Raw genomic sequence first — 25,226 nt, 5'->3', positions numbered from 1 at the left:
GCCCTATGAAGTGCATGCGGACCCTGTGAATGGTCGGTGGTCTGACTGCTGATTCTCGTTCCAGGTGCTCTAGTCTGAATAGACCCTTTAACATCTAACTCAGTAACAGGCTATCAGTAATCCAACAAACTCAGCACCTAACTTTCATTTCTTACTTTCCAATATGCAGAAAGGATTCTGTTCTGTACCCAGGAAGACTGACGCACCCTTACACCCTCTACGTACCCAGGGCTCTCCTGCAAGCGCTTTTGTTCCTACAGTGGCTATAGCACAATCAAATGAGAGCACAAGTGGCAAAGGCTATTAGAGTGAAGTAGAACCTGTGAGAGTATGAAAGTTCTGAAACAATGGCAAACAACACAATTTTACCTCAAGAGGCTTATATTAAACAATAAGATGGAGGAAGGCACAAGTTTATGGTGGAAGGTGACACTACTTGCAGTTCAAGAATTCCAATCACTGGACTCCTCAGATTTCTACTTTCATAGCCTTTCAGATCTCCAAAACAGAGGTTTTTCTTCAAAATTCCAGACTTCCAAATCTACCTTTCCTAACAACCTAGTATGATGTGTCTTTTATATTACATTCAAGCAGACTGTCTCTCTGCAATGAATACTTGTTGGACAAGTACGTACTGTGTTTCCTCGAAAATAAGACCTAGCCGGACAATCAACTCTAATGCATCTTTTGGAGCAAAAAAATAATATAAGACCTGGTATTATATTATATATTATATTACATTACATTATATATTATACCAGGTTTTATAGTAAAATAAGACCGTATCTTATATTAATTTTTGCTCCAAAAGACGCATTAGAGCTGATTATCCAGCAAGATCTTATTTTCAGGGAAACAGGGCAATTGTGTCATGGGCCTATGTGCTTATATGAAAAAGCAAACTGTGACTGCTGACTGATTCAATCTATTTGAGTTCTCAGAAATACAGTGGCTAAGATAAAGTTTTTGGGGAAAAAATATTTCAAAAGCTACAATTATACTTATTATATACATGGTCTACCTATTACTTAACATTATATTGCTGATTGAAGAGTTGGTATTTAGAAGTGTCCCTCATAGACCTCTATGAGTTGGCATAACTTTTAAATTTATGGAATTCTGTGGGAAAGTTTGAGGTGAGGCCCACAAATAAAATTACAAATAGTATGGACACGGTCTCATGGGAATGGACAGCTTTGAGTACAAAGATAGCAATGGATTACAAGTTACCTCTGTTTTTAGCTGATGTTTTGATAAAGTTTTACTTATAATAATATCCCCCATACGACACACACACATATATACTCACAGGAAACAATGATATAATTCAAGACAAGATTTGCCATATGCAGAGTTAACATGTTACAGGAGCAATGTAAAGATGGGCAGAGAAGTATCTTAACTGATTTTGAGAAGTAGCAAAATTTAAACTCTGTATCAAAGTGGAATTTAGTAATATAACATGGTAAAAAACCAGCAACAAAAAAATCCCTTAGAAGTTAGTATTTTTCCCCCACTCTAGAAATATAAAAACACACTAACTTTCAGTATCACTAAATTATCATTCATTTACTGAAGCACAAGAGGAATAAATACCTACAATTACCCCAGTTTCAATAGGACATCTTTAGATGATTCTGTGATTCTTAGGATATAATATTTTTTACTCTAAAACAGAGAGATAAATGTTTAGAAAAGACTAAATTGGGTGAAAGCACACCAGAATTAAAGAAGGCTATCTTTTAGCTTGCCAGCCTTTTAAATTTTATTATATAAAAATATTTTCACAAAGTAAAATATAATTTTATACACAATCCTATATACTCTCACTTTACACCTGCTGAATTAAAAAAGGTGATCTTTCCCATTTTCTGATTCTGTGGAGTATTTTTAAGTGCTTGCAAATGGACAACTACCCTTTTTATGTACATAGATGATGTTTTCAAACAAAATATGAAGTACTCAAGAATTATTAGGAAGAAAGCTTTTCTCCTAAGAATCAAAGAAACATAACAATCTACGGATAAGTCTGCATAGCTCAAAAAATTCAAGTACAGTATTTCTCCTTTAGTAGTAAAAACGCCATATAGTTTTGGATATCTTCCCTCATTTTTCTTTCTTTCTTTCTTTGGCCATTCCTTTTAATTTGTTAGTTTGGCCATGATAAAAGAAAATTATGGTTCCTCAACTAAAGTACTGTTTTTGATAGTAGAAAAGATTCAAAGCCCACCATATTAAACCTGAATCAAGTTACTCCTATCCCACATTCTCCTTTTTCCTTTAAGGTACTATGGTGAACTTCAAACAAAAAGGTTCAATTTCTCAAAGGCCCTATTTTAAAATGTGTTTCTAATGTGCTACTCTATCGTATAAAATGTAAGTCTATCCATGGGTATGATTCAGAGAAGCGTCTATAATCTATCAAGCCAAAAGGCATCTTAAACAACTTATATTCTTAGTAACAGTGATAAAGTCATGATAAAAAACAATAGCACTAACAAAATGCTTGCCATAAATGTAAAACCACTTATTTATAACATAAGGTATATGGCAGGGAGCGAGGAAAGTGTACAGATTTAGAGGATATTGAAATTTATGAATAACATAATTATAATTAAAGCTAACTTGGTTTGAAACATTTTCTTAAAATATGAAAAAGAAAGTGTTAAATATTTGGAAAATTTAATCTTTTAGCCTCATTATTTAGCTTTTCAACATAACAAAAATTTAAAAATTCTGTAGCACCTGGTTATTCTACAGAAAAAAAAAAAAGAAAAAAATACATATATATGAATGACAGTTATAGATCTTATTGAAACTTGTTTCCAGGAAATGAAGGATTAATCAAAACCCTGAATCCAAGTAGATCCGCACACCTGAGGTCAGTTCTCTGCAGTCACGTGCTCCATCAACTCCATCGCCACACTCTCAGAAGCTAACTTTGTACCACATTCAAATAACATCTATCAACAAGAAGCAACAAATAGCTGACAAACCAGCAGCCTGCAAAGATGGTAGATCTTTCCTTGTTTCACTGTGTCAGTATTTTCTGGATACTGAGAAATTGAACAGAATTCCAAAACAGATATTTTCCCCCCATTTGTATATCTTCAAAGTAGAAAAATTACTCATTGTTTTTGTAGATGGTTGGCATATAGGTGAATATAATTTTGTAATAAATAACTACATACTCCCCAAAGACATTTCAGAAAAGACAGATGAAAAATACAGACAGGCCCTGAGCTAACTAGAACTCCTAAAAGTGCAAACAACTCAGCAGCGACCCTTGGCTTCACCTTGGCTTTTGCAAAAAGCAGAGTCAAGTTAACAAGCTCTCTGAATGGGCGACACAATGAGTTGCAGTTGGCGATGCTACAGCCACCACGTCAGAGTTTTAAGGTTCTTCTCCATCCACTGGATATTCAACTGAATGATTTCCAAAGCTTCCTGGACATAGCGAAGCCGAGAGGTTGCCTCTGACTGATTTTCAAAGAACGCTTGAACCTGTAAGTTACACACAGAAGTATTTCAAAAGAAGAACAGTAGATCTCGGGTAACTAATCTGAATATCTTTTCCAAATTAAGCTTTTTTAGTGACAGCTGTGCTGAATGTCTTGAAAGAAGTAGAGACAAGAAGTATGTTAATATTCCAGGTATTTACATCAAGTTACTGATCAAGTATGGTGAAACCTGAATTTAAAAAATAAATTCTCCTTACTCCCACAAGGATGAAGTTTTCAAATTAAAAAAAAAAAAAAAAAAAAAAAAAAAGCCAAGTAACAGCAAATGAAGTAGAGTCTAAAGTTAGGTGTGGTGCCCTCTTTTACCCTTGGAGTAGAATTCCTTAGAACAGTTTTATTAATACTTAAAAAGAAACTTGGCACATACTGGTATTAATTTAAAAATAATAATATTTGTATGAGGGAGACAATAGAATATTGTTGAGAATGGAATCAGAATTTTTCCTTATCAGAATTTTTTTCTCATTGCTGTATATCCACCCTTCAGAAGTAATCTCAATGCAGAATCACCAGAATTGATGAAGGCAGACAATGGAACAGAAATTGGCATGAGAAGCCACCATCTGACTTAAACTGAGCAGCCGGAGGGGAAAGGGTGACCCAATCTCCCCACTAGCATTTTATACAACCAACCTCAGACAAATGTGCTTTTGTTGAAAACAGGTGAGTTGATCCAGCAACAATACTGTGCATGGTGTAGGAACCCAGATGGAACCTGAAGAAACACAAACAGAACAGCAAAAAGAGCAAAACGTGAGGCAGCTGTTGGTAAGCCAGGTTCCTGCGTGCAAAGGAAATGCTTTACTGTGAGCTACACATGCCCCAAGCAGAGCTGAGTCCAGCTGCTGGGAACCACAGCCCAGTAAATCAGTAGTCCTACACACACTTACTGCCAGTGGGAGGGAAAGGTGGGCAGGAAAAGGCAGGAGTTAGGAATACCCAGATAAATTATTAATCCATTTGATCTATTCAAAAATCACATCAAACATCCAGAAATGTCATTACTATTTTAGAAGGAAAAACACCTACACGTGCTCTCGAGCTGGGTGTGAGTTCTTAATGATCCCTCGGCAACGAAGAGGCATTTTTCAACACATATAACTAAACAGCCATTCTGAAGTCGCCCGGGGCCCATGCTAAGCTAAGTGACCTGGTGTCAAGCACGGTTGGGCTTGATTAGCACTCACAGGGAACACAACTGTTACGTGACTCACGTTATGGAATTACGTTTACAAATGTGAACATTTCTGGGTGTTTCAGTTAAAACTGTCACTGAAGCATTTTTCCTCTCATAGCAAATCATAACTCCTGTGAACCACGACAACACTGGGCATGTTTTTTAAACGCAGAGCCTGAAAATACTAAAAGCTAGCAATTCTCTGAGAAACTTACTTCTGTACAAGCTTATTCCAGTTCTCTTTGACAAAATCCCATGCCAACAAGTGTCCAGGAAAACGTCGGCCCACTGTTCTAATGATAAACGACAGCTTTTGTGTTCGGATGTTATCTCCACTGAGGCTAGTTTTCATTAACCTGAAAAGCAAAGCAGATTTAGCTTCTAAAATAATTATTCACGATGGAGTGATCACAAAACTTAAATTAGTACTGGCCTCCTAATTAAAGCTCTGTAGCAGTTCAAGGGATGGAAGTTTTGGATTAGGCTGATCAATAGATTGAAAACTTGTCATTTTTTTTAAACAAAGGAAGATCTCACCAAGGAGATAAGCACTTAGGACATTTGAGAAATAAACTCTGGTAAAATTTATTAGTTCTGAAGACTGGTATTTTTTTTGTTAAAAACTACAATTGATTTGGGGCGGCCGGATGGCTCAGTTGGTTGGAGTGCGAGCTCTCAACAACAAGGTTGCCAGTTCAAATCCCGCATGGGCTGGTGGGCTGTGCCCCTTGCAGCTACTGTGTTTCCCCAAAAATAAGACCTAGCTGGACAATTAGCTCTAATGTGTCTTTTGGAACAAAAATTAATATAAGACCCCGTCTTATTTTACTATAAGACCGGGTCTTTAATATAATATAATATAATATAATATAATATAATATAATATAATGTAATGTAATGTAATGTAATGTAATATAATACCGGGTCTTATATTAATTTTTGCTCCAAAAGATGCATTCGAGCTGATTGTCCGGCTAGGTCTTATTTTCGGGGAAACACGGTAAAGACCGAAAACGGCAACTGGACTTAGAGCTGAGCTGCACCCTCCACAACTAGATTGAAGACAATGAGCTGCAGCTGAGTTTCTGGAGAGCGGGCCTGATGGCTCAGTTGGTTAGAGTGAAAGCTCTCAACAAGGTTACACCCCCTGTAACTAAAGATTGAAAACTGTGACTGGTCTTGGAGCTGAGCTGCGCCCTCCACAACTAGATTGAAGAACAATGACTTGGAGCTGATGGGCCCTGGAAAAACACACTGTTCCTCAATATTCCCCAACAAAACAAAACAAAAACTGTAATTGATTTGAGAGAGCAGGCATATTATTACTCTTAAAAACTGGGCTGCTTGAATAATGTGAAAATGAAGATACATTTAAGAATATACTCTTGATATTTTTTGATACTTCATACGTACTATATTAATGTTGTAAATTCTTGACTCATTTTCTCTGGGACCTCCCTTTTTCTCCCTTTACTCACAGACCAGACCCGACTTAGATGTGTGGTGAGGAGTCCGCATACGCTGGGTAGGCTTCATCTCAGGGACGGGACACATGGGCAGAAATCCTAACAAGGCTTGAAATGGGTAATTATTACCTATCCCCGTGTTGTAGGTTAAGAAACTGAGGTTATGCAATTACCTCAGTTACACAGCTACAAAAGCCTGGCATTTGAACATAAGCAGTTCTCATCTACTATTGTTATAAAATCTGTGTATAGTGAGAAAACACATACCCGCAAAAGAATACAGCAGTATTTTTAAAGGAAGAAAAACCCAAGCACCCATCAAGATGTGATGGATCAAATCAATGATGATAGATTAGAGCCAGACTACGGAATGCTATGCAGTCATAAAAACAAATGACGTAGGCTTTATGAACTGATATGGTGAATCTCAAAGACTGATCTTTCACTAAAAGGACCAACACACAACACTGGGTGTGATGTATATAAATATACCGACCAGGACTGACACTGTGAGCAGAGAGAACAAGAATGGAAGTGAGGGACCACGAGAGATACTTTCATATTTTATTCCATTTTCTCAGGTGTTGTTTAAAATACTTTATTATGGGAATTTATTAGTGTGCTAGTACTTTAAAACAAAATTGTTACTATTTGGCTGGTGCAAAAGAGTAATTGCAGTTTAAAAGGTTAAAAACAATTGCAAAAACCGCAATTACTTTTGCACCAACTTAATAATTTAAAAACAAAAACCTTTGTCTATTTGCTTGGGTCAAAGGTAAGCTACTACTCTAAAGAAAACGATTACTTATAGTATATCCTTTGGAAAATGGGTCTGTGCAGATACTGAGGACATCTCTGGGACACCATTAGGATTTATCTGAGAAAAATTACACGTCCAAGGGCAGCAATGAGACCTCAGAGCCTCCCTCTAGCCTTCCTGGTGTCGACTCTGAAGTGACCTTCATGTTTCCCGTGGCTCCTCAGAAGCTCCTCCACTCTGCCTCTGACTGTTCTTCCTGTCAGGAGGCCCTACTCACTGCCCTTCTTTCCCCATGTGAAACTCGCATTTCCAGGTCTTCATCAGCTGAACATTAAAAAGGAAAGGTCTGACAAATTCACAGGAAGGTGTAGCCTACAAGCTTTTCCATGTTACCATTTTCTGAAGTATCTGCATTTTCAAAATGACGGCTTGGACAAAGCAATGCCTTGTCCAAAAAGAATGAAGCAGCAACTGTGGAATTAAAGACAACATGCCAAGGGGAGGAAGAAGTGTTGACGCAGAAAGTGGGAGGGGCTTGTGATTCTCGGCATGTTCCAAAGTCTTCAGGCCAAAGCACTGTTGGCCCGTATGTCCCATCCCTGACATGAAGCCCACGTGATACACGCGGGCTCCTTACCACACTGTCCAAGGCAGCTCTGGTTTGTGAGTAAAGGGAGGGAAAGGGAGATCCCAGAGAAAATGAGCTCCCCACCACAAGAGCATGATGCTTTAATGCCTTGGGTTTCTATATAGCCTATTCCTCAGGTGGTTTCATACCAGTAAAGTTTCCATACATCCTCCGAGCTGGCAAGAGCTTCAAGTATTTTATTCTTCTCTGCTTCAGAACCTAAAGACATGTACTTGCTTAAGAGGAATGACCAGCCTCTTTCTGTTTTTGCTCCAACTTTGAACACGGTCGTCATGACATCAGTCGGCAGGCTGTAAGAGAGGTGGTCAAATGTGAAAAGAGTAAGAAATAATCCTGAGTACAAAGGCAAGGAACTGACTAGAGGTGGTGTTTTGGGATCAGAGCAGGCAATAATTAGAAGAATTTTTACGGTTCCAGTTTTCAGGTTAATTTAGTGGTTGCTACTGTCCTAGTGGTGGGACTATAAGGAATATAAATTCAATTTAATATAATAACTATTCACTGAGCATCCATAAAGAACGAGGCAGGCAACTGGCTGGATGATGGAGAGGGAAAGAATGAGACCCAGACTCTGTTCTTTAGGAAGTGACAGGCTACCACACAATACAGAACAATAAATATATACATTACAATACGGTGTGGTAAGTTCCATGTTAGAAATGTGGGGAGTGGATGAGAAGGAGGTAAGAAGCATAGTTTTCTGCTTTTATGAAGATCTCAGAGCTGGAAAGAACCTCAATAAGATTATCCAAAACCCCTACCCAAAGGCCCCCCAACTCTTTATCTGAGGCTTGACTCTTTGTCCATAATGCCCAATAAGGAACCTAGAGAGAACCAATCATCATCAAAAACATTTCTACTAATTTCTAACTCCATCTGCTATGTTTTATCCTAAATTAAAAAAGACTTTCTTGACAACCCACACCCATTAGGATGGACTGCTATCGAAAAAACAGAAAATAACAAATGTTGGTGAGAATGTGGAGAAATTGGAACCCTTGTACACTGTTGGTCGGAATGTAAAATGGTGGAGCCATTATTGGAAACAATATGGTGGTTCCTCAAAAAATTAAAAATAGAATTACCATATGATCTAGCAATCCTACTTCTAAGTATATATCTGAAAGATATATTAAGAATATCCTAATCTCTGAAAGAACTGAAGGCAAAGGTTTCAAAGAGATATTTGGACACCCATGTTCATGGCAACATTATTCGTAAGAGCCAAAGGATAGAAGCAACAACCTTTCTATTAACAGATGAATGGAGCAGCAAAATGTGGTGTATACATACAACAGACTGATTATTCAGTCTTAAAAAGAAAGGAAATTCTGACACATGAACAATGTGGGTGAACCTTGAGTATATTATACTAAGTGAAATAAGCCAGTCACAAAAAGACAAAATCTGTATGATTTCACTTATATGAGGTATTTAGAGCAGTAAAACTCATAAAATAGAAGGTAGAATGGTGGTTGCCAGGGCTTGGGGAAAGTGAGAAGTTGTTCGGGTAAAAAGTTTCAGTTTTGCAAGATAAAAAAATTCTGGAGATTGGCTGCATAACAACGAGAATATACTTACACTACTGAACCGTATACTTAAAAATTGTTCAAGATAGTAAATTTCATGTTGTACTCATATGTATTTAACCACAATTGAAAAACAGCCTTATTTTATAATACAAGGGCATAGACTTCACCTATATTAACACTGAGTTTTACAACATTTGTGATCCACGAGGAGAAGATCCTGGTTTCAGGATATGATGGGAGGTAAAGAAGAGGAAGAGTTCATTTGAGTAGAAGCACACGTCACCTTCGCGTTCCATTGGATGCCATCCAATCGTCAAATAGCTTCATGGCAGTAGTGCTGCAGTTCTCGAGGTTGTGGGTGCAAGCAAATTCTAGCAAGACTGACCGCAGCTCTCTCATAGATGGGGTGCCGTCATCAGTCCAAGTTTGCTGTTGAATTTGGCTTTGAAGCAATTTAAATATCCTGGTCTAGAGAGACAGCATGGATTATAATGGAGAAGGACAACCAGAAAATCAGGACAACTAGATCTCTTTTTCCCAACATTTACCCAAGGAGAAAAAAGGCAGGGAGATATAGCTATTACTCATTAAATATCAATTGCCCACACACAGCTGGGATGAAACCATTCAATAAGACATAAGGCTGCTGTAGGCCAGGAGGACTTTCAGTGACAACACAGAGAAAATTAATGACTTCTGCGCAGTAGGGAAACTTTTTTCTGTGTGTTCGCAGCTAGAATTTATTTGCCTGCCAAAAAATATCACCTAAAACCACGGCTAAAAGAAAGTTGGAACTTCCTGACCTCGTGACTTTAGAATCCATAAATCCATAAAACTAGGAGAGAAAAAATGTACTTCTTTACTCATGGTAGATGTTTAAATGTTTCTGAATCCAGTATTAAAGGAATATTTAAAATAGCAACTAGTTTGACACTGTAACAAACTAATGTAATCAAATTAGAGAGAAAATGAGGACTGCAGGAAAGTATAGTTGTTTATAGTTATCCTCCCCCAATTTTTTATTTAAAAACTTTTCGAACCTTAGCTACAAAAAATAGCCCAATGAACACCCATATGCTAGCTTCGCTGGTTTTTAACTGCTTTGTTTCTATGTGCGTATTAACACACATACACACATGTTTTTCCTACTTTAGCTGAACCATATGAAAAGTCAGTTACAGATATTATGGTATTTCATTTATAAATATGTTAGCATACAACTCCCAGAGATAAGGGCATTCTTCTACATAACTATAATACCTTATCACACTTAAGGAAATGAACAGCTATTCAGTAAAATCATTTACTATCCAGTCCAGCATTATAGTTACTTCTGAAGAAGATGTCATTCTTAAATGTATACTTATGGTATTAAGAAACCAACAGAAGTGTAGAAGCTGTTCATAGTATATGCAGGTATTTCCATATTGCAAGCTGTGGTGCGTGGGCAGGGGTGAGAACCACCATACAAAATATGCATTTATGAATGCCACTAAAAGGAACAAAAATTCTAATGTAAAAATGCTTATAAGTTGTTTTGTTTTGTTTTGTTTTTAGAAAATCTGTATGGCTATAAATGAGGAGAATCAAAATGAGAAAAATTACAGGCATGCTCCGCCTCCAGGGTACTGGGCCCAGGGGCTCTTTGCACTGGTACTTCTTTAACACCCTGTCTCTATCATGGCTCACATCAGGTCGTCAAGTACCACAGACAGCCACAGACAGAAACTCTCAACCACAGAAAATTAGCTCAAGTCCTTCCCAGAGCATTATATTCTTTCAGAGCACCACAGTCAGTACCTAAAATGAATCCTAGTTGGAGAGTTTTAAACTGCTGAGGCCATTTTCTCAGCACACTTTCTCTGAATAAGTCTCTTGTGGAGCTGACTATGAGAACAGAAGAAAGAATCCATGCAAGGAGAAGGACCGGCATTTGTTTGTTTGCTTCAAAAGCAATAAAATAGAGAACAGCCACCTTGTGGAATGTGTGAGTGACAAAGCTTGCGAGTCATTGGGAGGACATGAAGCAGAAAAGTACTTGCCATGCTCATTGGTAATGCAAGGCACTTAAAAGCAATGCAAGAGATCCTAGTGGATACACATGACTGCATTGGTACATACTGTCTTCCACTGGCCTGACCTCAACGGTAGCACGAGAGCAAACCATCCCAACTGGCTGAAGCAGAAAAGAAATTTGAAAGCTACCCATAACTGTCAAATAGAAACAAAGCTACACATAACTGTCAAATAGAAACAAAGCTACCCATAACTGTCAAATAGAAACAAAGCTACACATAACTGTCAAATAGAAACAAAGGAAGAATGGGAGAGAAAAACAGTTACATGTTTGAAATACTATTTTTAAAAAGCGGAGAAAAGCGCAATGTTCCTTGACAGTTTACTAAAACATAAAGAAGCCAGTAGGAAAAAGTGGCACTTAAAAGTCCTGAAGGCAAGGGGGAGCTGACAGTTGGAGGTGCTGAGGCTAATTCCTGAGCAGCGACTCCGTCGGAATTATCGCGTGCAATTTCACTAGTTACTCCCTATACCAAATATTCCAGAGGAATTCCAAAAATAGTTGGTTTTAAATATATTTCAAATGATAACGTAATAAAGATTCTATTTTAAAAAGAAAAATTCTATTTTAAAAAATTCCTGCTGTTATAAAATATCATTTTTATAAGTAAAACAGGTTATGTTTTTAAGATTAATAAACCATAGCAAGTGCTTCAAATTACCTTTCGCTTTCAAAAATAAAATTAAATCTATTTTTCCATGGTTCTAAATTAATTTTTTGAAATTTAAACTCATTAAACAATAGAATCCAATCCCCTGATTTCATAAAGTGAAAATGGCAAGTGGGGAGAGGGAACTAATTGGGGGGGGGGGGGTTATACAAGCTACAAACATTGGATATGCAATAAAATGCAACAACAACAACACAAAATGATTTAAAAAATAAAACAGGGAAAGATGCTGGCACTTATGTTTTATATTACATTTTGATTTACTGCTTTAATTTTACACTGATACGCCCAGGGAGTTCTTTCTTGGGTCAACTGAGCTTCTTAAAAGAGAAGTGTCAGCTTTTATTACAAAAGGTTTATCTCAGCAACCCCTCATATGTAAAATAATGACAGACTTATAAGTGATGAAACAGGAATATGGCTGGGATCAGATGTTAACATCAGATGTGAACAATTTGACACAATTCAAATGTGCCTACAGACCCTACCCACTGCAACACCACAGCATACATCATAAAATGTGGGACATGGGTACGTGTTATGTAGGTATATACAGCCTACACAACAAAATGACCAATAAATGTACACACCACTCTGACGACAGTGACATAAAGAATTAGACACCAGTCTTAATCACAAATACTGATTGAAGATTGTCTCCAAGGACTCAGAAATTTCTGCCATTCCAATCTCTGACTACTGTGGGTCAGATTTCATATTTTGAGAGTTTTGATGCTATCAGAATGCCCTAAGATTAGAATAAGAATTTTAAAGAGACACTTTCTCCCTCCTGATGAACTAAAGCTAACTAACTTGACTTTTAACTGACAATCAAGTATACGCACATGAAGATCTACAGCAGTTAAAGGGCCCGTCGTCTTCCAAACGCATACTAACACCCCTGCCCGTGCCCTCTAACCATCAGTCCCCTGAACCTCAGCCTGAAGTATGTTCTTAATAAACACATACCTGCCCAGCGAACTGGGAATCAACATCTGGAATGAAGATAAATAGTTATTTGAGTGTCACAGTAGGAAAATATTCCAGAGGTCTAACTCCTTGAATTGAGCTCAGTATATACATTCTCAGCACAGGGGTAGCTTGAGTATCAAGTGCTTCCTGACACTGGGCCTCAGCAGAGTTAATGGAGAGAAGCAGGGGGAAGAGTGGTTCTGCCACCATAAAATCTAACTAGCTGGGCAGCTTCCCAGTAGACAGATATTCTGCCTCCTCTTAGGGTCTATTTCTATTCGCAAACTTCATTTTCTAGAGTCCAACACTGTCCTTTAATAGTGAAGAAAAGTGAGTGATACGTACTGTTATTTATTACTACCCATACTGGGTTGAATAACGTCCCCCTATAATTCAAGTCTGCCTGGAACTTGTGAATGTGACCTTATTTGGGAATAGGATTCTTGCAGATGTAGTCAAGTTAAGATGAGGTCATACTGGATGATGGTGGGCCCAAATCCAATGACCGGTGCCCTAGTAAGAACAGGGAAATTTGGACCAAAAAAAACAGGAAGAATGCCACGTGAAGACAGAGGCAGAGTTGTAGCGATACATCTACAAACTAAGGAACGCCAAGCATTGCTGGCAACTCCCTGAAGCTAAGAGAGACGCATGGAACAGATTCTCCCTTAGAGGAAACCAACCCTACCCTGCCAATACCTTGATTTAAGGCCTCCAGAACTGTAAGAGAATAAATTTCTGTTGTTTTAAGATATTAGTTTGTAATAATTTATTACGGTGGCCCTAGGAAACTAATATACTACCCCAAATGGTGGTGATTTGATATGGCAAATCAAAGTAATTATAGCAATTCCGTAATAAAAAAAATATATGTATACAATGAAACACACTAGTGCTAGATCAATTAAATATCCATATTGAAAATCTATGAATCTTTATGTCTACCCCAGATCATATACAAAAATCAATTCCAGATGGATCATAGATCTAAACATAAAAGGTAAAATAATAAAGTTTACAGAAGGGAACACAGAAGAGAATATCTTGGATTAGGCAGATTTCAGACACCAAAATTAAAAATCATTCTAATAAAAAAATATCATTAAGAGAGTGAAAAAGCAAGCCAGAGTGGGAGAAGATATTTAAAAATAAACATGATCAATAAAGGACTCATAAATAGAATATAAAGAACTCTTACAAATCAGGAAGAACAGACTGACAATCAATAGAAAAACAAATGAAAGACTTGGGTACTTCACAAAAGAGAATATCCAATGGTCAATAAATACATCAAAAAGAATTCTCCTTCACTAGTCATAAGGGAAATGCAAATTAAAGCCAAAATTGCAATACCACTATGCACCCATCCGAATGGCTAAATGGAAAAAGGTTTACTATTAAGTGTTGGCAGGGATACAGAGCCAGAATAGAAATGGAGCATTAAATTGGCATAACTTTGAAAAACGATTTGGTAGTACAATATTAATCATGTGTATGTTGTGACTCAGCAATTCCACTTCCAGACACATACCCCATAGAAATGCACACAAATATTCATCAAAGAAACATATAAGAATATTCACAGTAACACTGTTTATAATAGCTCCAAACTGCAAATAACCCAAATGTCCATGGGAGGTAGCTAAACTGACTCACAAATGGCCATTTCTTTAATATACTAACAGGAACAAGTCTGTGTTGGATTCTAAGTGCGACCTAAAAAGACCAATAATTGTGTTTCTTTGTTCCCAATCAATGTAGATAAATTTTAAAGTGCATTTAAAGCAACAGTAAATAAAAAGATGCCGTACGAAAAAAAAAAGAGAGACCAATAACTATTTGCATACTTCTTGGAAAGGCACACACATACTATAAAAATACTGTTAGTAATATTTTTGATATAAAAGAAATCTCAAATAGTAAGTTGAAAACTTCATTTTCAAGACAGCAACTAGATGTGGGACTGTCATTTTAAACCTTAAACATATGGTTTACAAGCACTTCAAATAGTTTTTACTTAAAATCTGTTTAAAATAGAAAAAAAAACTGATAGCAAGAAAGAAACAGCTTTGATTTTTCCAACAAGAAGTATCATTAGAAAGATGACATTGCTAGAATACAAATTAATTTAAAATATAACAACATCACACAAAGAGTAAGCTTTGGAGTGAAACTAATCTGGGTTTGAATCTCAGTTTTATAATTTATTAGGTGAGTGACTTTGGGGAAGTTATTTAGTCTCCTCATTTATCTAATAAGGGTTAGAAATCTCTATTTGGTATTGAGTGAGTATCAAACGAGGTAATCTACATTAAGTACCAAGCCGGACATACAGCATATAGTAAGCACTGAAATGTACTTGTTTCTGGTGTGTTTCACTCATTTATTCATTCAACATTTACTGACCATCACTATGGGCTGGGTCACATTCCAGGCGTCTTTACAAAGGCCGGTAGTTAAAAGCCTTTAGAATGATAAAAAATCTATCAATTAAAAGAGACCTCAGAAATCATATAACTTCAGCACCTCACTGATGGGTAGGAATGGGGGTGGCTTCTTTGTGGTCAGATCAGAAACTTGTGATGAAGGGTGCTTTTCAAACTCTATATGGCCCCCCTGCCCTGCATTTCCTCCCCCCACTGAGAATCACGCACGTGATGAGAGCACTTATCATAGGCCATGCACAGTAGGACTGTGAGAGCAGCAGAAAGGAGACTGTTAGAAAAAAGAAAAATGATGTAATCCAATCCCTTTCTGTTACCAGTGAGGACACCAAAAACCCTAAAAGACTTACTCTAAGTCCTGGTCCAATACTTTCTTCCTTTTCCTGAAAGCTATCTTTTGCGTGGTCCATGGAAAACTTGACTAGGTTATAAAGCAAACCCTGTTGTCAGAATGTGCTGATTCGGAGAAATAGATAAAACAAAGAATTCACTACTCCCTCCCAAGCTTTTAAAGACTCAGTCAATAGTTTAATACTGAAAGTGTCTAAAATAACAACTGTTAAATCAGTCAACTGGTTTTAAAAAAGGTAAAACAATCTCCAATACCGAGACTCCTTTACTGCTTCGCAGAGAAACTTATATCCACCAACATCATCATCCGTAAGACAGGTTACCAGTAAGGACACGTGAAACAGAATATTCTCAATACAGACATAACTATCATTGTATATTGACCACTAGGAAATGAATGGGGAGCATTACTTTGCCAAAAGACCTGTTTCAACATGTATTATATGCAAATAAACCAGGATTTGCAGAGAAATTTTCTCTTCATGTGATAGCAGTTTCAGAAGTCTGTATTTTGGTATTCAGACAAGACTACGTACGTCACGCTGAGCTTTTATTGACTCTTCATGGTAAGCAATGACATTTTGATTCAAAGTAAAGATTTCACCACTTGGAAAGTGAAGACAAACAGAATTTAACTAGATGCTTTTTCAGTCTTACTGCAGAGTAGAATTAGAACTAAGAAGTAAAGGCAAGCAATCAAGAGAAGCTGGCAGGGCCAGGCTTACCACCAGTCTTGAGGCCAGATCCATGTATCCCAGCTTTTCCAGGAGGTTATAGATGAGGCCTGTCTGGAACAGGGCTTCACTGATGGGCGCAGTACAGGTCTCATTTCTAAGGTAATCAATCAAATCAAAGGCCCTCCGAAGAGGTACTCTGCCCAGGCTAAAGGGTAAAGGAACAGAAAAAGTAAATACACCGAGACAGGCAGATGAACTCTATGCATGCTGAGAGAGAAATTTTATGGCCAGATGGTGAGTCTTGAAGATCTAAAATTTAAGCTTAGAGTGTCATTCTGTAAAGTTAGACTAAATATTATTATCTTTGATTAAGTTCATGTGTGTGACCCAAGGTTAAAGACACATTTCAGCGGAAAGATAAACAATAGCTCCTTTTTTATTCTGTAAGTCACCTGTAAATTGCTACTAACTCAGGAAAAGTATGACAATACCTTAGGTGAGAAAAGATGAAGAGTACTAATTTTATTTATTTTTTAATTACTTACATTTACCAGGTGAGAGCATGTGGCATAAAGAGGGTCTATATCAGAAATTCTTTTGTGTGTTTGTATGGGAATTTGTTTGTCAAACTTGCTAAGCTGAGGTGAATTTATGGTGAGTACATTTTAAAAAGTAACCATTTTATAGAAATCATAACAATGATGGCTGAGATAATATAAGGTCGTGTCATAAAAAAATGAGCCAAAATAGGAAGATCAAGAGCATCCGGAAGGAATACTTTTGAGTATTCTTTGTGTCTCTAGACCCATTAACAACCTCCATTGGTTATCTTTCTATTCAGAAGGTATCTCTGCACAAGATCACTGCCATTCTTGGCTGTGGGATTCTGTAATGCACGGGGTGGTTGGGGAGGCAAGTGGTACCCAAGTAAGGAGCTGCCAGCTGTGAGAGGTGCCCCTCGAACTAGTGAGTAAGCACTAAGCCTCAGGCTCAAACTAAGTGCTGCTTAAAAAAGAATTCTCTCAAGAAATAAAACAAAGCCTGAACTCCTATGTCAATTTATTCAGCAAATATGTGTCTTGCTTGTTGGCATCTACAATCTTGAAATATTATTTAAATCTTATTATTTAACTGTTCGATGTTTGTTGCTGATATTTCCATATAGATGGTAAAGCTCCTGGAGGTAAGGAATATGTCTTCTATTTTCCCAGTCCTCCAAACTGAACGATACGTAACAGGCAATACATGCTAGCTCTTTTGAACTGTTTTTCTAAAATGTTCTTTTCCTCAATACCACTTGTTTAAAAAAAAAAAAAGAAAGAAAGAAACACCCCAAACCAAATATACTCTACCCTGCAAGTTCAAAGATGTTGTTGATGAGGTTGGCTCGGTCTTTGTCACTCAGGACATAAGGATTTACTTGCAACTGTTTGATTAGCGCTTTCCAGTCGTCATCTGCATAGTGCACAATGTAATAGCCAGTCATGTTTGTATTGACTTTGATCCACTGCACTTCTTCTGTAAGATTGATGACATCTAATACAGAACCAAACAGTGAGAGAGAGAGAGAAGAAAAAATATTAAATGATGCTTTGTTTCAAAGTTAATATGGTATACTTTTATATTAGTTTTACTATGAAACTAAATTTCTACCTTTCAGCACAGTTATTTTCATGTTAACAAAGAACACTATTCATTTATTCATTCATTCATTTAACGGTGAACAAGGTAGATATGTCTGTCCCTTCTCTCATAGATCTTACAATCTAATGTAAAATATCATATAAATGTTATTGAGCGAAAAAGAAAATATGGTATTTTATGGAAGCGCATATAAGAAATGCTTCACCCCCCCAAGGGGAGGTTAGGAGAGGTTTCTTGGAAATAAAAAGACACCTGAGGTGAAACTTCAAAATCTATATAGGTATTAGTCAGGTGAAGAGGGACCCTAACAGTTCAAAGCCCAGAGAGAAAGTATCCGTGCACTGAACTGGCTCCCAAGTCCATTGGGCCAGAGAAGAGAAGCAGGGAGAAGATAAAGTATGTGTAGGGTGAGGCAGTAGGAGAAGATCATGAAAGAACTATATAAAATGGATTCCATTTGGCCTTTGTTGCCTTTCATTATGTTAGCAAAGGAAGAACAAGACGATTTAGAAAAGTCACATAACTCAAAGCTAGCAAAATAAACATTAGGGAAGAATAAAGGTCTCACTAGGCACAAAGAAGAAATAAATCAGTTAAAATAATAGAAAAATAACATGCACTTTTTGGGGCCTTACCATTACATATATAAATGCTGAGACCATTGTTAGAAATGCACATAGAATTGTTCAATTGATGTACAATTAATAAGGAGCTACAAGACATATGACTACAAAAACTATATTACTACAAAAGCGGGTGATAAAATATACGTAGGAATTTTTAAAATCCTTTAAATTACTAATCAAGAAATGCCCTTTAAAGCTGGCAACAAGGACGTGAATTTAATATAATCGCTAAGGGTATGTACGCTTCTAAACATCTTAAAATTAACTACTTATTAGGATATAAACTCGTGAGCTTACTATTTTGGTCAGTGTTAATCCCTCAGTGCCTAAAACAATGTTCTTAGCAGGTACTTAAAACATATTTGGTGAATTAAAGAATGAATGAACAAAATACGGTAAATGGTTTTAAAGCAAATCTAAGTAAGATTTATAAATGTTTACGATCCTCATGTTAAAGTGAAGAATATTAATTTTTAAAATTAAAAGAGAAAGAGGAGAGATGAAAGAAAAAAACTAAACTCAGACAACGATAGCATGCATTATGGGGTATATTTCCTGTCAAGATTTTTCCTACACACATTTTAATTGATGTAATATTCCATACAGTGGATCTATATAGATTTGTTTTTATACTGCTTTTTGACCTATCAGATTCCACCCCCCGCCGTTTTTCCATTGTCTTCGTATGCATTGTTCAAATATCTTCATAATATTCTATTTCAAGACCTACCACAGTTTAACCAAACTCTTATTTGGAAACATTTAGGCTGTTTCAAAATTTCCACTATCATAATAATTCTGCACTTGATCTTAGCCAAAAGGCCGAGAAGCGATATATAATAATTCTGTATGAAGGGTTTTGCACACATGCTTTAGAAACACATTTAAACTCTTCAGTAGTTGAAGTCTTAGGGTGTATTAACTTCAAAAGCATGAATTATTGAAATTTATCAGATTCTCTTAATACTTTACTCCAACTCTACTAAAACTGCAAAAGATTTTTAAGATGGACAAGACTTATATTCTGATCATGTCTTAAGATGACATATCAGATAATGTCTTCTTCATTAAAAAATTCTATGCTAATTTCTGTTTTATTGCTGACATTGGAATAGACGGGAAAGATCATTTACATTAATAAGGATTATTCCTTTTTCCAGAGCAGAATGTAGTTCTAAGGAGTAATTGTGACGGTAACAGTAGATGCTCCAAGCGGGAGATATTTTTAACAAACCTATGACTGATGAAATTAACTTTATCATTAGCTAATACAAAAATATCAACACTCTGCAGGTCACCAAACACAATTTCCTACAGAGTTTTTATGAAGAAAGGACCGTAGGAAGAAGGACTAAATAGCACCAAATCTCCCTTTCCCATAAAAGGAGGCAAAGAATAAGTATGGCAATTTTCCCACTGGATGGATATAGGAAAATATTGAAATACAGAGTATCTTGGCTGATAAGCAACTGGCCATGTTGTAAACTTAGCCAAATCCAGATGGTAGCGAGGAGGGACGCAGCTGGGAGTGCACTTGAAATTATTACTGTCATTTCGATGACAGAATATAAAGCAGTGCAGCCAACAGCATAGAGAGCAGAGTTGTCATTTAAAGAGCCAACATGCTAGTCTCTTTCAGGTCTTCTGAATGATCCAGAATGGAGATCATTAAAACCACAGGTATCAAAAAATAATAGCTTCGCTCACAAGGGAGGTAACTACATCCTGCAGCTCAAATGTGGATGAGGCTACCCTCATATGTTTTCAATTTATTATAATCATTAACAGATTAACAGTTCAATTTTCACAGTCCATTGAGTAGTAAAAAAGAATGAGCAACTCCAATCTTAAATGGCAGAAGCCCAGATGAAGTAACCTAATATTGATTTTTAAAAGCCATTTGTCAATGAGTTATGAAAATCAACTACTGTTTTATAAAGAAACATTAAAGCACAGAAACAAAACCCATGTTTCTACTACAAAGTGGCAAAATTTTCTGTGTAGTTTGCTCCAGAGGGCTAGCATGAGACTTGCCGTTCAACTGCATCCCCTCTTGTTCAAAAGCATTCCTTTCTGCAATACCCCTTTCTTCTCCTTTATTTTATGGGGGGGGGGGGCGGGGGGGGGGGGCAAGAGCAGAGAATGGCACACGATGAATATCTTAATTAAATGTTTTTCCTTCTTCTTTTTTCCAATTGCCTTTCACTCCAATGAAATGTCTTTAAGTTTCAGAGAAATATTTCTGGCACAGTGATATCCTTCTAGAAACGTGAATATTTCAAGTTAGATTTATTACAAAAATTTCCTATAGTTAAAAAGCTTAGGGCTGAGTTAAGATGTGGATAAGAAGGGAGTGGGGAGAAGGGGAGGAGGGAAAGGGAGGGAGAGAAGGGAGACACTCATTTTTTAAGTATAATTTCTTCAATATGGAACTTGAAAAACTGGCCCCTTTTAGCTCTTTTTCTGCACTATCAATTGTTCAAAATTCATGTATGTGGGGAACAGTGACAAAGCTATTGACCAAATATTAAGTCCTATATTTAATTGAACTAATGGACTAACCCAGCAATCCTGGCATTAGAACACATGGAAATATACTATAGGTTTAACAAACCACCAAGATAACACACTGTACTAAAGTTATATGGCATAAAATAAGCCTCTGTAGTCACTGTCTCTGCTACATTTCTTTTGAGAACAGAAAGCAAAATAAATAAATAACCGTGATTCTCCCTGGAGCATCAGGAACTAAGAAGACCCAGGTGTCCTTAGGGTCAAACATTTTTTTGTGAGGACAGACCATTTTCCGTATGGACTCTCAAAACCTGAACTGCCAGGAATTAAAACAGCAGCAGCAGCAAGGTAGATATCACAGCTGAGAAGAGAAAGGAACAGGCACTGCTTTCATCAGACATCGGCTCACTTCCAGCTCTAGACTAAACCAACTGTATGATAGTGCATTTTGTATGTTCCCCTTTATCAAAAATATTTTCAAATGAAAGGGAAACAGAAGATATCATTTCATCAAGGCTATGAATGCTCTCTTCCTAGAACTTTTTACAGTGAGATTTGAAATTGAGTCACTTCATTATAGACTAAAATTTATTAATTCAATAAATTTTTGTGTGCCTACTGGGTGTTAAGGTTGCAAAAGTGATTCACATAGCTATGATATCTATCTTCAATGGGGGGATACATCTAATGTGGGGAGAGACATTAGTGAAACAGTACTTACAGTATGTTAAAAGTAGAGTCGAGAATGCTATTCAAACACATAAGAAGGGCACCTAACCTGTCTTGGGGTGAGGGAAGGCTTCCTGGAGCTAGCAATGGGTGAGTTAAGATCTGAAGAATGAATAGAAGCAAATCAAAGTTCGGGGAGGCAGGAATGTTCTTCCAGGAGAGAAAACAGCAAAAGCCCAGAGACAAGAGAAAGAATAGCATGTTCGAGTTGCTGAAACAATTTTTGTGCAATGGAAGTGTAGAGTGCCAGGTAAGGGTTAGAGCAGACAAATAGGAGATAGAATCTCAAAAAGAGTTTAAGAAGCTCACATATAAACTGAGCTAAAAAGGAAAGGGCTAATAAAAGCAGTTTTCTTATTGTCCGATTACTTCTAATACCACCCAAAACTTGCATACTATCGGGAGGCTTGCAAAATTTCTTTATTGGTCCCTTTCAAACAGGGAGATGAGATGATTTGTTCTCTTTGAGATGATAGTCTCAGAGACTATCCTTCCAGGGCCCACGTGAAGTATGGAGTTTTGTTCTCATTAAAGGAGGTGGCACTTCCTTGCATCTCCAGCTATGCTATATTAATCAAAGATATGATGGCTTCAACTGTTCTTAGTGTTTTAAGTAATGAGCTTGTTATAACATTCCACTCTAGTTAACTGCAATGCAACTGGTATGCTCATATATTTCAACTGCCATTAAAAATTGTTACCACACAACAGAAGGGCAAGTTAGAAATATGTATTAAATCACAAAAGGTAACACAGTCTTCATTTTGAGAAGCATTCCTATGAAAAAGTTTAAATAACGAAAAAACATTTAAGAGCTCAATTTTTTTTTTTTTTTTTTATAGAGACAAATGGTGAATCAAGTGTCCAACAATAAGGGAAGATTAAGTCAATTACTGTATATGTTAGGTTTTTTTCCTAGAAAAAAAAAAAGATATAAAAGTCACATGTACACAATATCAAGTAAGTAAAAAATATCTTTGAAAATGACTAGAAAGAAAGAAAAATGACTAGAAAGAAATAATCATGAGAGTAGTTATGATAGGCTGAGAAGATTTTTTTCCATTTTCTCGATTTTATGTTATGCGGCTATATTACATTTATTTTTTCCAATAACAACATTAATAACAATAGCTAACATGTATATAGCACATAACACGTGCCAATCATTGTTCTAGGTGTTTCATATAAATGAACTCAAGTAATCCTCATCATAACACTACAAAGTAAGTATAATCACTATGTCCATTCTACAGCTGAGGGAATGCGGCTCTGAGAGGTCATATAACTCACCATCACACAACTGAACCAGGCAATCTGGCTCCAGTCTGTTCCCTTACCCACTAAGCTATACGACCCTCTCAAAAATACAGGATTGAACACCAGATCCAAATTCAAACAAGAAATTTTCCCTTTCCATAAATCTAAAGTATCACTAATGTTTCCCACAGAACCCAAGAGCCTTATGTTCTTTCAGGATGTAAATTAAGAGGACACATTATGTGGCATTCATAGAGGTATTTAACAGATGGTCAGAAACTACGTTTCAATTGCTTTTTATAGACTCCTTGCGGGTCAGCATACACAATCTTCACATTTTATGATTCCCTTCCTTGTAATCATAATTTCTTGCCCCATTTTTTTTCATTACCAAAAAAAATGTACACTGTGTCTACAGGACATTTTGTAATAATTGTTTACTATAAATCTAGGCCATGAATCAACCTTTATTATGCATAAGAATCATCTAGGGTGCTTGTTAAAATGCCATTCATTGCCCCAGCCCACCCCTAGAAAGCAGAGAGCAGAACATACTTTAAGAAACTGCTCTAATTCTTATTTTGTAACATAAAATATATTCTAGGATATAAAAATATATCATTTGCTATATTCTAGGACTGCTAGCACATTCAGTGCAATTTCTTATGCCTTATATCATACGACTAAGAAAGACCAATTTTATTTATGATATATAGATTCAGTCTCGCTTTAGTCACATCATACATTGGTGCCTCATAAAACCAGCCCAGAGAGTGTGCACACTGGAAAGGATAAACTCCTTTCTTCTGCTTAGTCAGATGTTTTTAAAATATGCTGTACCCAATTTCTTATCAGAAAAGTATTAATTATTTTCAAACCTGATTTTGTTTCCAGTAATGATACCGATTGATATTTTGAATAATTTCTCCCCTCAGTGACAAAGGTTAGTGGAATATGCCACAGATAGCTGTAAAAAGAAAATATTGAAAGATTAATCTTTCCAACATTTCAGTCAGTTATACACAATTTGTTTGTTTGGTTTTGGGAGGGATTTTGGCAGGAAGGTGAAAATTTTCAAGGTAGTCCCAGAAAGGGATAATAATCTTATTAGGTTTCATAAGAAGCTATAATTACAAAGCATTTAAATATACTTTAACCTGTGTGCAAAAAAAGACAGCAGGGAGAGGAGGGCCTGTACCTTACACCTGAAGGCTGGATTCCAGGCTTCATATTTAAAAAGAACCTTTCTTGTTGTACAAGAAGTTCCTTTCCTTTTCTTTGAACGGTCACTAAAGGAAATCCTTTCTGCAGCGTCCAGGTTTTCATCATTTTCTTTACATCTAGCGTTTTGTTTGTGACCTATAAATAAAAGAATAAATTGTTTTTGCTTAAAGATAAACAGTTTAAAAACTACAGTTTATCTATACCTTTCCCTTTTTCCCTACCACATGCTATGAAGGCAACATTTAATGTTAACAGTAAAAAAGTAGCATGAATGCTGAGTTGCATTTACTTATCTAATCTAGGTAAATGAGCCATTGCTAAAAGGAAAGTAACCTGGAACAGAACGAAGTGACAACTAAAGAGAGTGAGGGAGGCACGTTATGCTGAAAATACCGTATCAACCGAGTGTTCATTAAACTCCCTAGAAAAACGTAAGTGCTTCTTCAGGTCACTGAAGGTATGAATAATGATACAGTCTAGAATCAGAAGCACTGCTACTCACTCCTGTGAATCAGCTGTGTCCAGATTTGCCTTTAGTCTCCAGACCCTCTACTTTCTTAAATGCTAAAGTTCTCCTTTTAAAGAACTAATACTGTCGGAATGGCAGGGAACAGCAGCAGGAGCAGAAGAGTAAAATATGAGCAGGTCAACTGCCTTGACTTTAAGTCTCTCTAGAGAACAGTGGTAAACTTCTTTGATGGTGAGGCCCTCTGTCCCGGATAATGCATGAACTTATCTACAAAATCTAGAATCCAGTATCAGAGGTTCACAGACCCTCTAAAGCCCAATATCCCTAAGACATCTAATATCAATGATTAAGATACAATTTTTAAACAACTATCTCTTTAAAGCAGGTGAGTCAAATTTATGACAATTTATTTTCCTAGATTACATATGGATTTGAATTGCAAGCAACTAAAATCATGAAGTACTTAA

At 36.7% G+C, this 25,226-nt stretch overlaps 1 protein-coding gene across 2 annotated transcripts in view; it reads right to left on the bottom strand.

Annotated features, from left to right (window-relative positions):
• Positions 1-2,109: 2,109 nt before the first annotated feature.
• The window catches only part of LNPEP (leucyl and cystinyl aminopeptidase), an 80,634-nt gene continuing 57,517 nt past the window's right edge, over positions 2,110-25,226 (bottom strand). For both annotated transcript variants that reach the window (XM_088796646.1, XM_088796647.1), the window contains exons 10-18: positions 24,265-24,425; positions 23,945-24,033; positions 17,649-17,832; positions 16,345-16,501; positions 9,389-9,573; positions 7,702-7,863; positions 4,914-5,054; positions 4,155-4,236; positions 2,110-3,504 (exon numbers count right to left, since the gene is read on the bottom strand). In XM_088796646.1, the coding sequence (XP_088652772.1) occupies positions 3,373-3,504; positions 4,155-4,236; positions 4,914-5,054; positions 7,702-7,863; positions 9,389-9,573; positions 16,345-16,501; positions 17,649-17,832; positions 23,945-24,033; positions 24,265-24,425 (1,293 nt within the window). In that variant the 3' untranslated portion in view covers positions 2,110-3,372. The remainder of the gene's footprint in view (positions 3,505-4,154; positions 4,237-4,913; positions 5,055-7,701; positions 7,864-9,388; positions 9,574-16,344; positions 16,502-17,648; positions 17,833-23,944; positions 24,034-24,264; positions 24,426-25,226) is intronic.

This window comes from Rhinolophus sinicus, chromosome 3 (assembly GCF_057876585.1).
Source record: "Rhinolophus sinicus isolate RSI-liver-muscle chromosome 3, RSI-T2T, whole genome shotgun sequence".
Lineage (NCBI taxonomy): Eukaryota > Metazoa > Chordata > Mammalia > Chiroptera > Rhinolophidae > Rhinolophus > Rhinolophus sinicus.
Note: the sequence above shows the minus strand (reverse complement) of the source record. Positions and strands in the feature narration are given on the sequence as shown.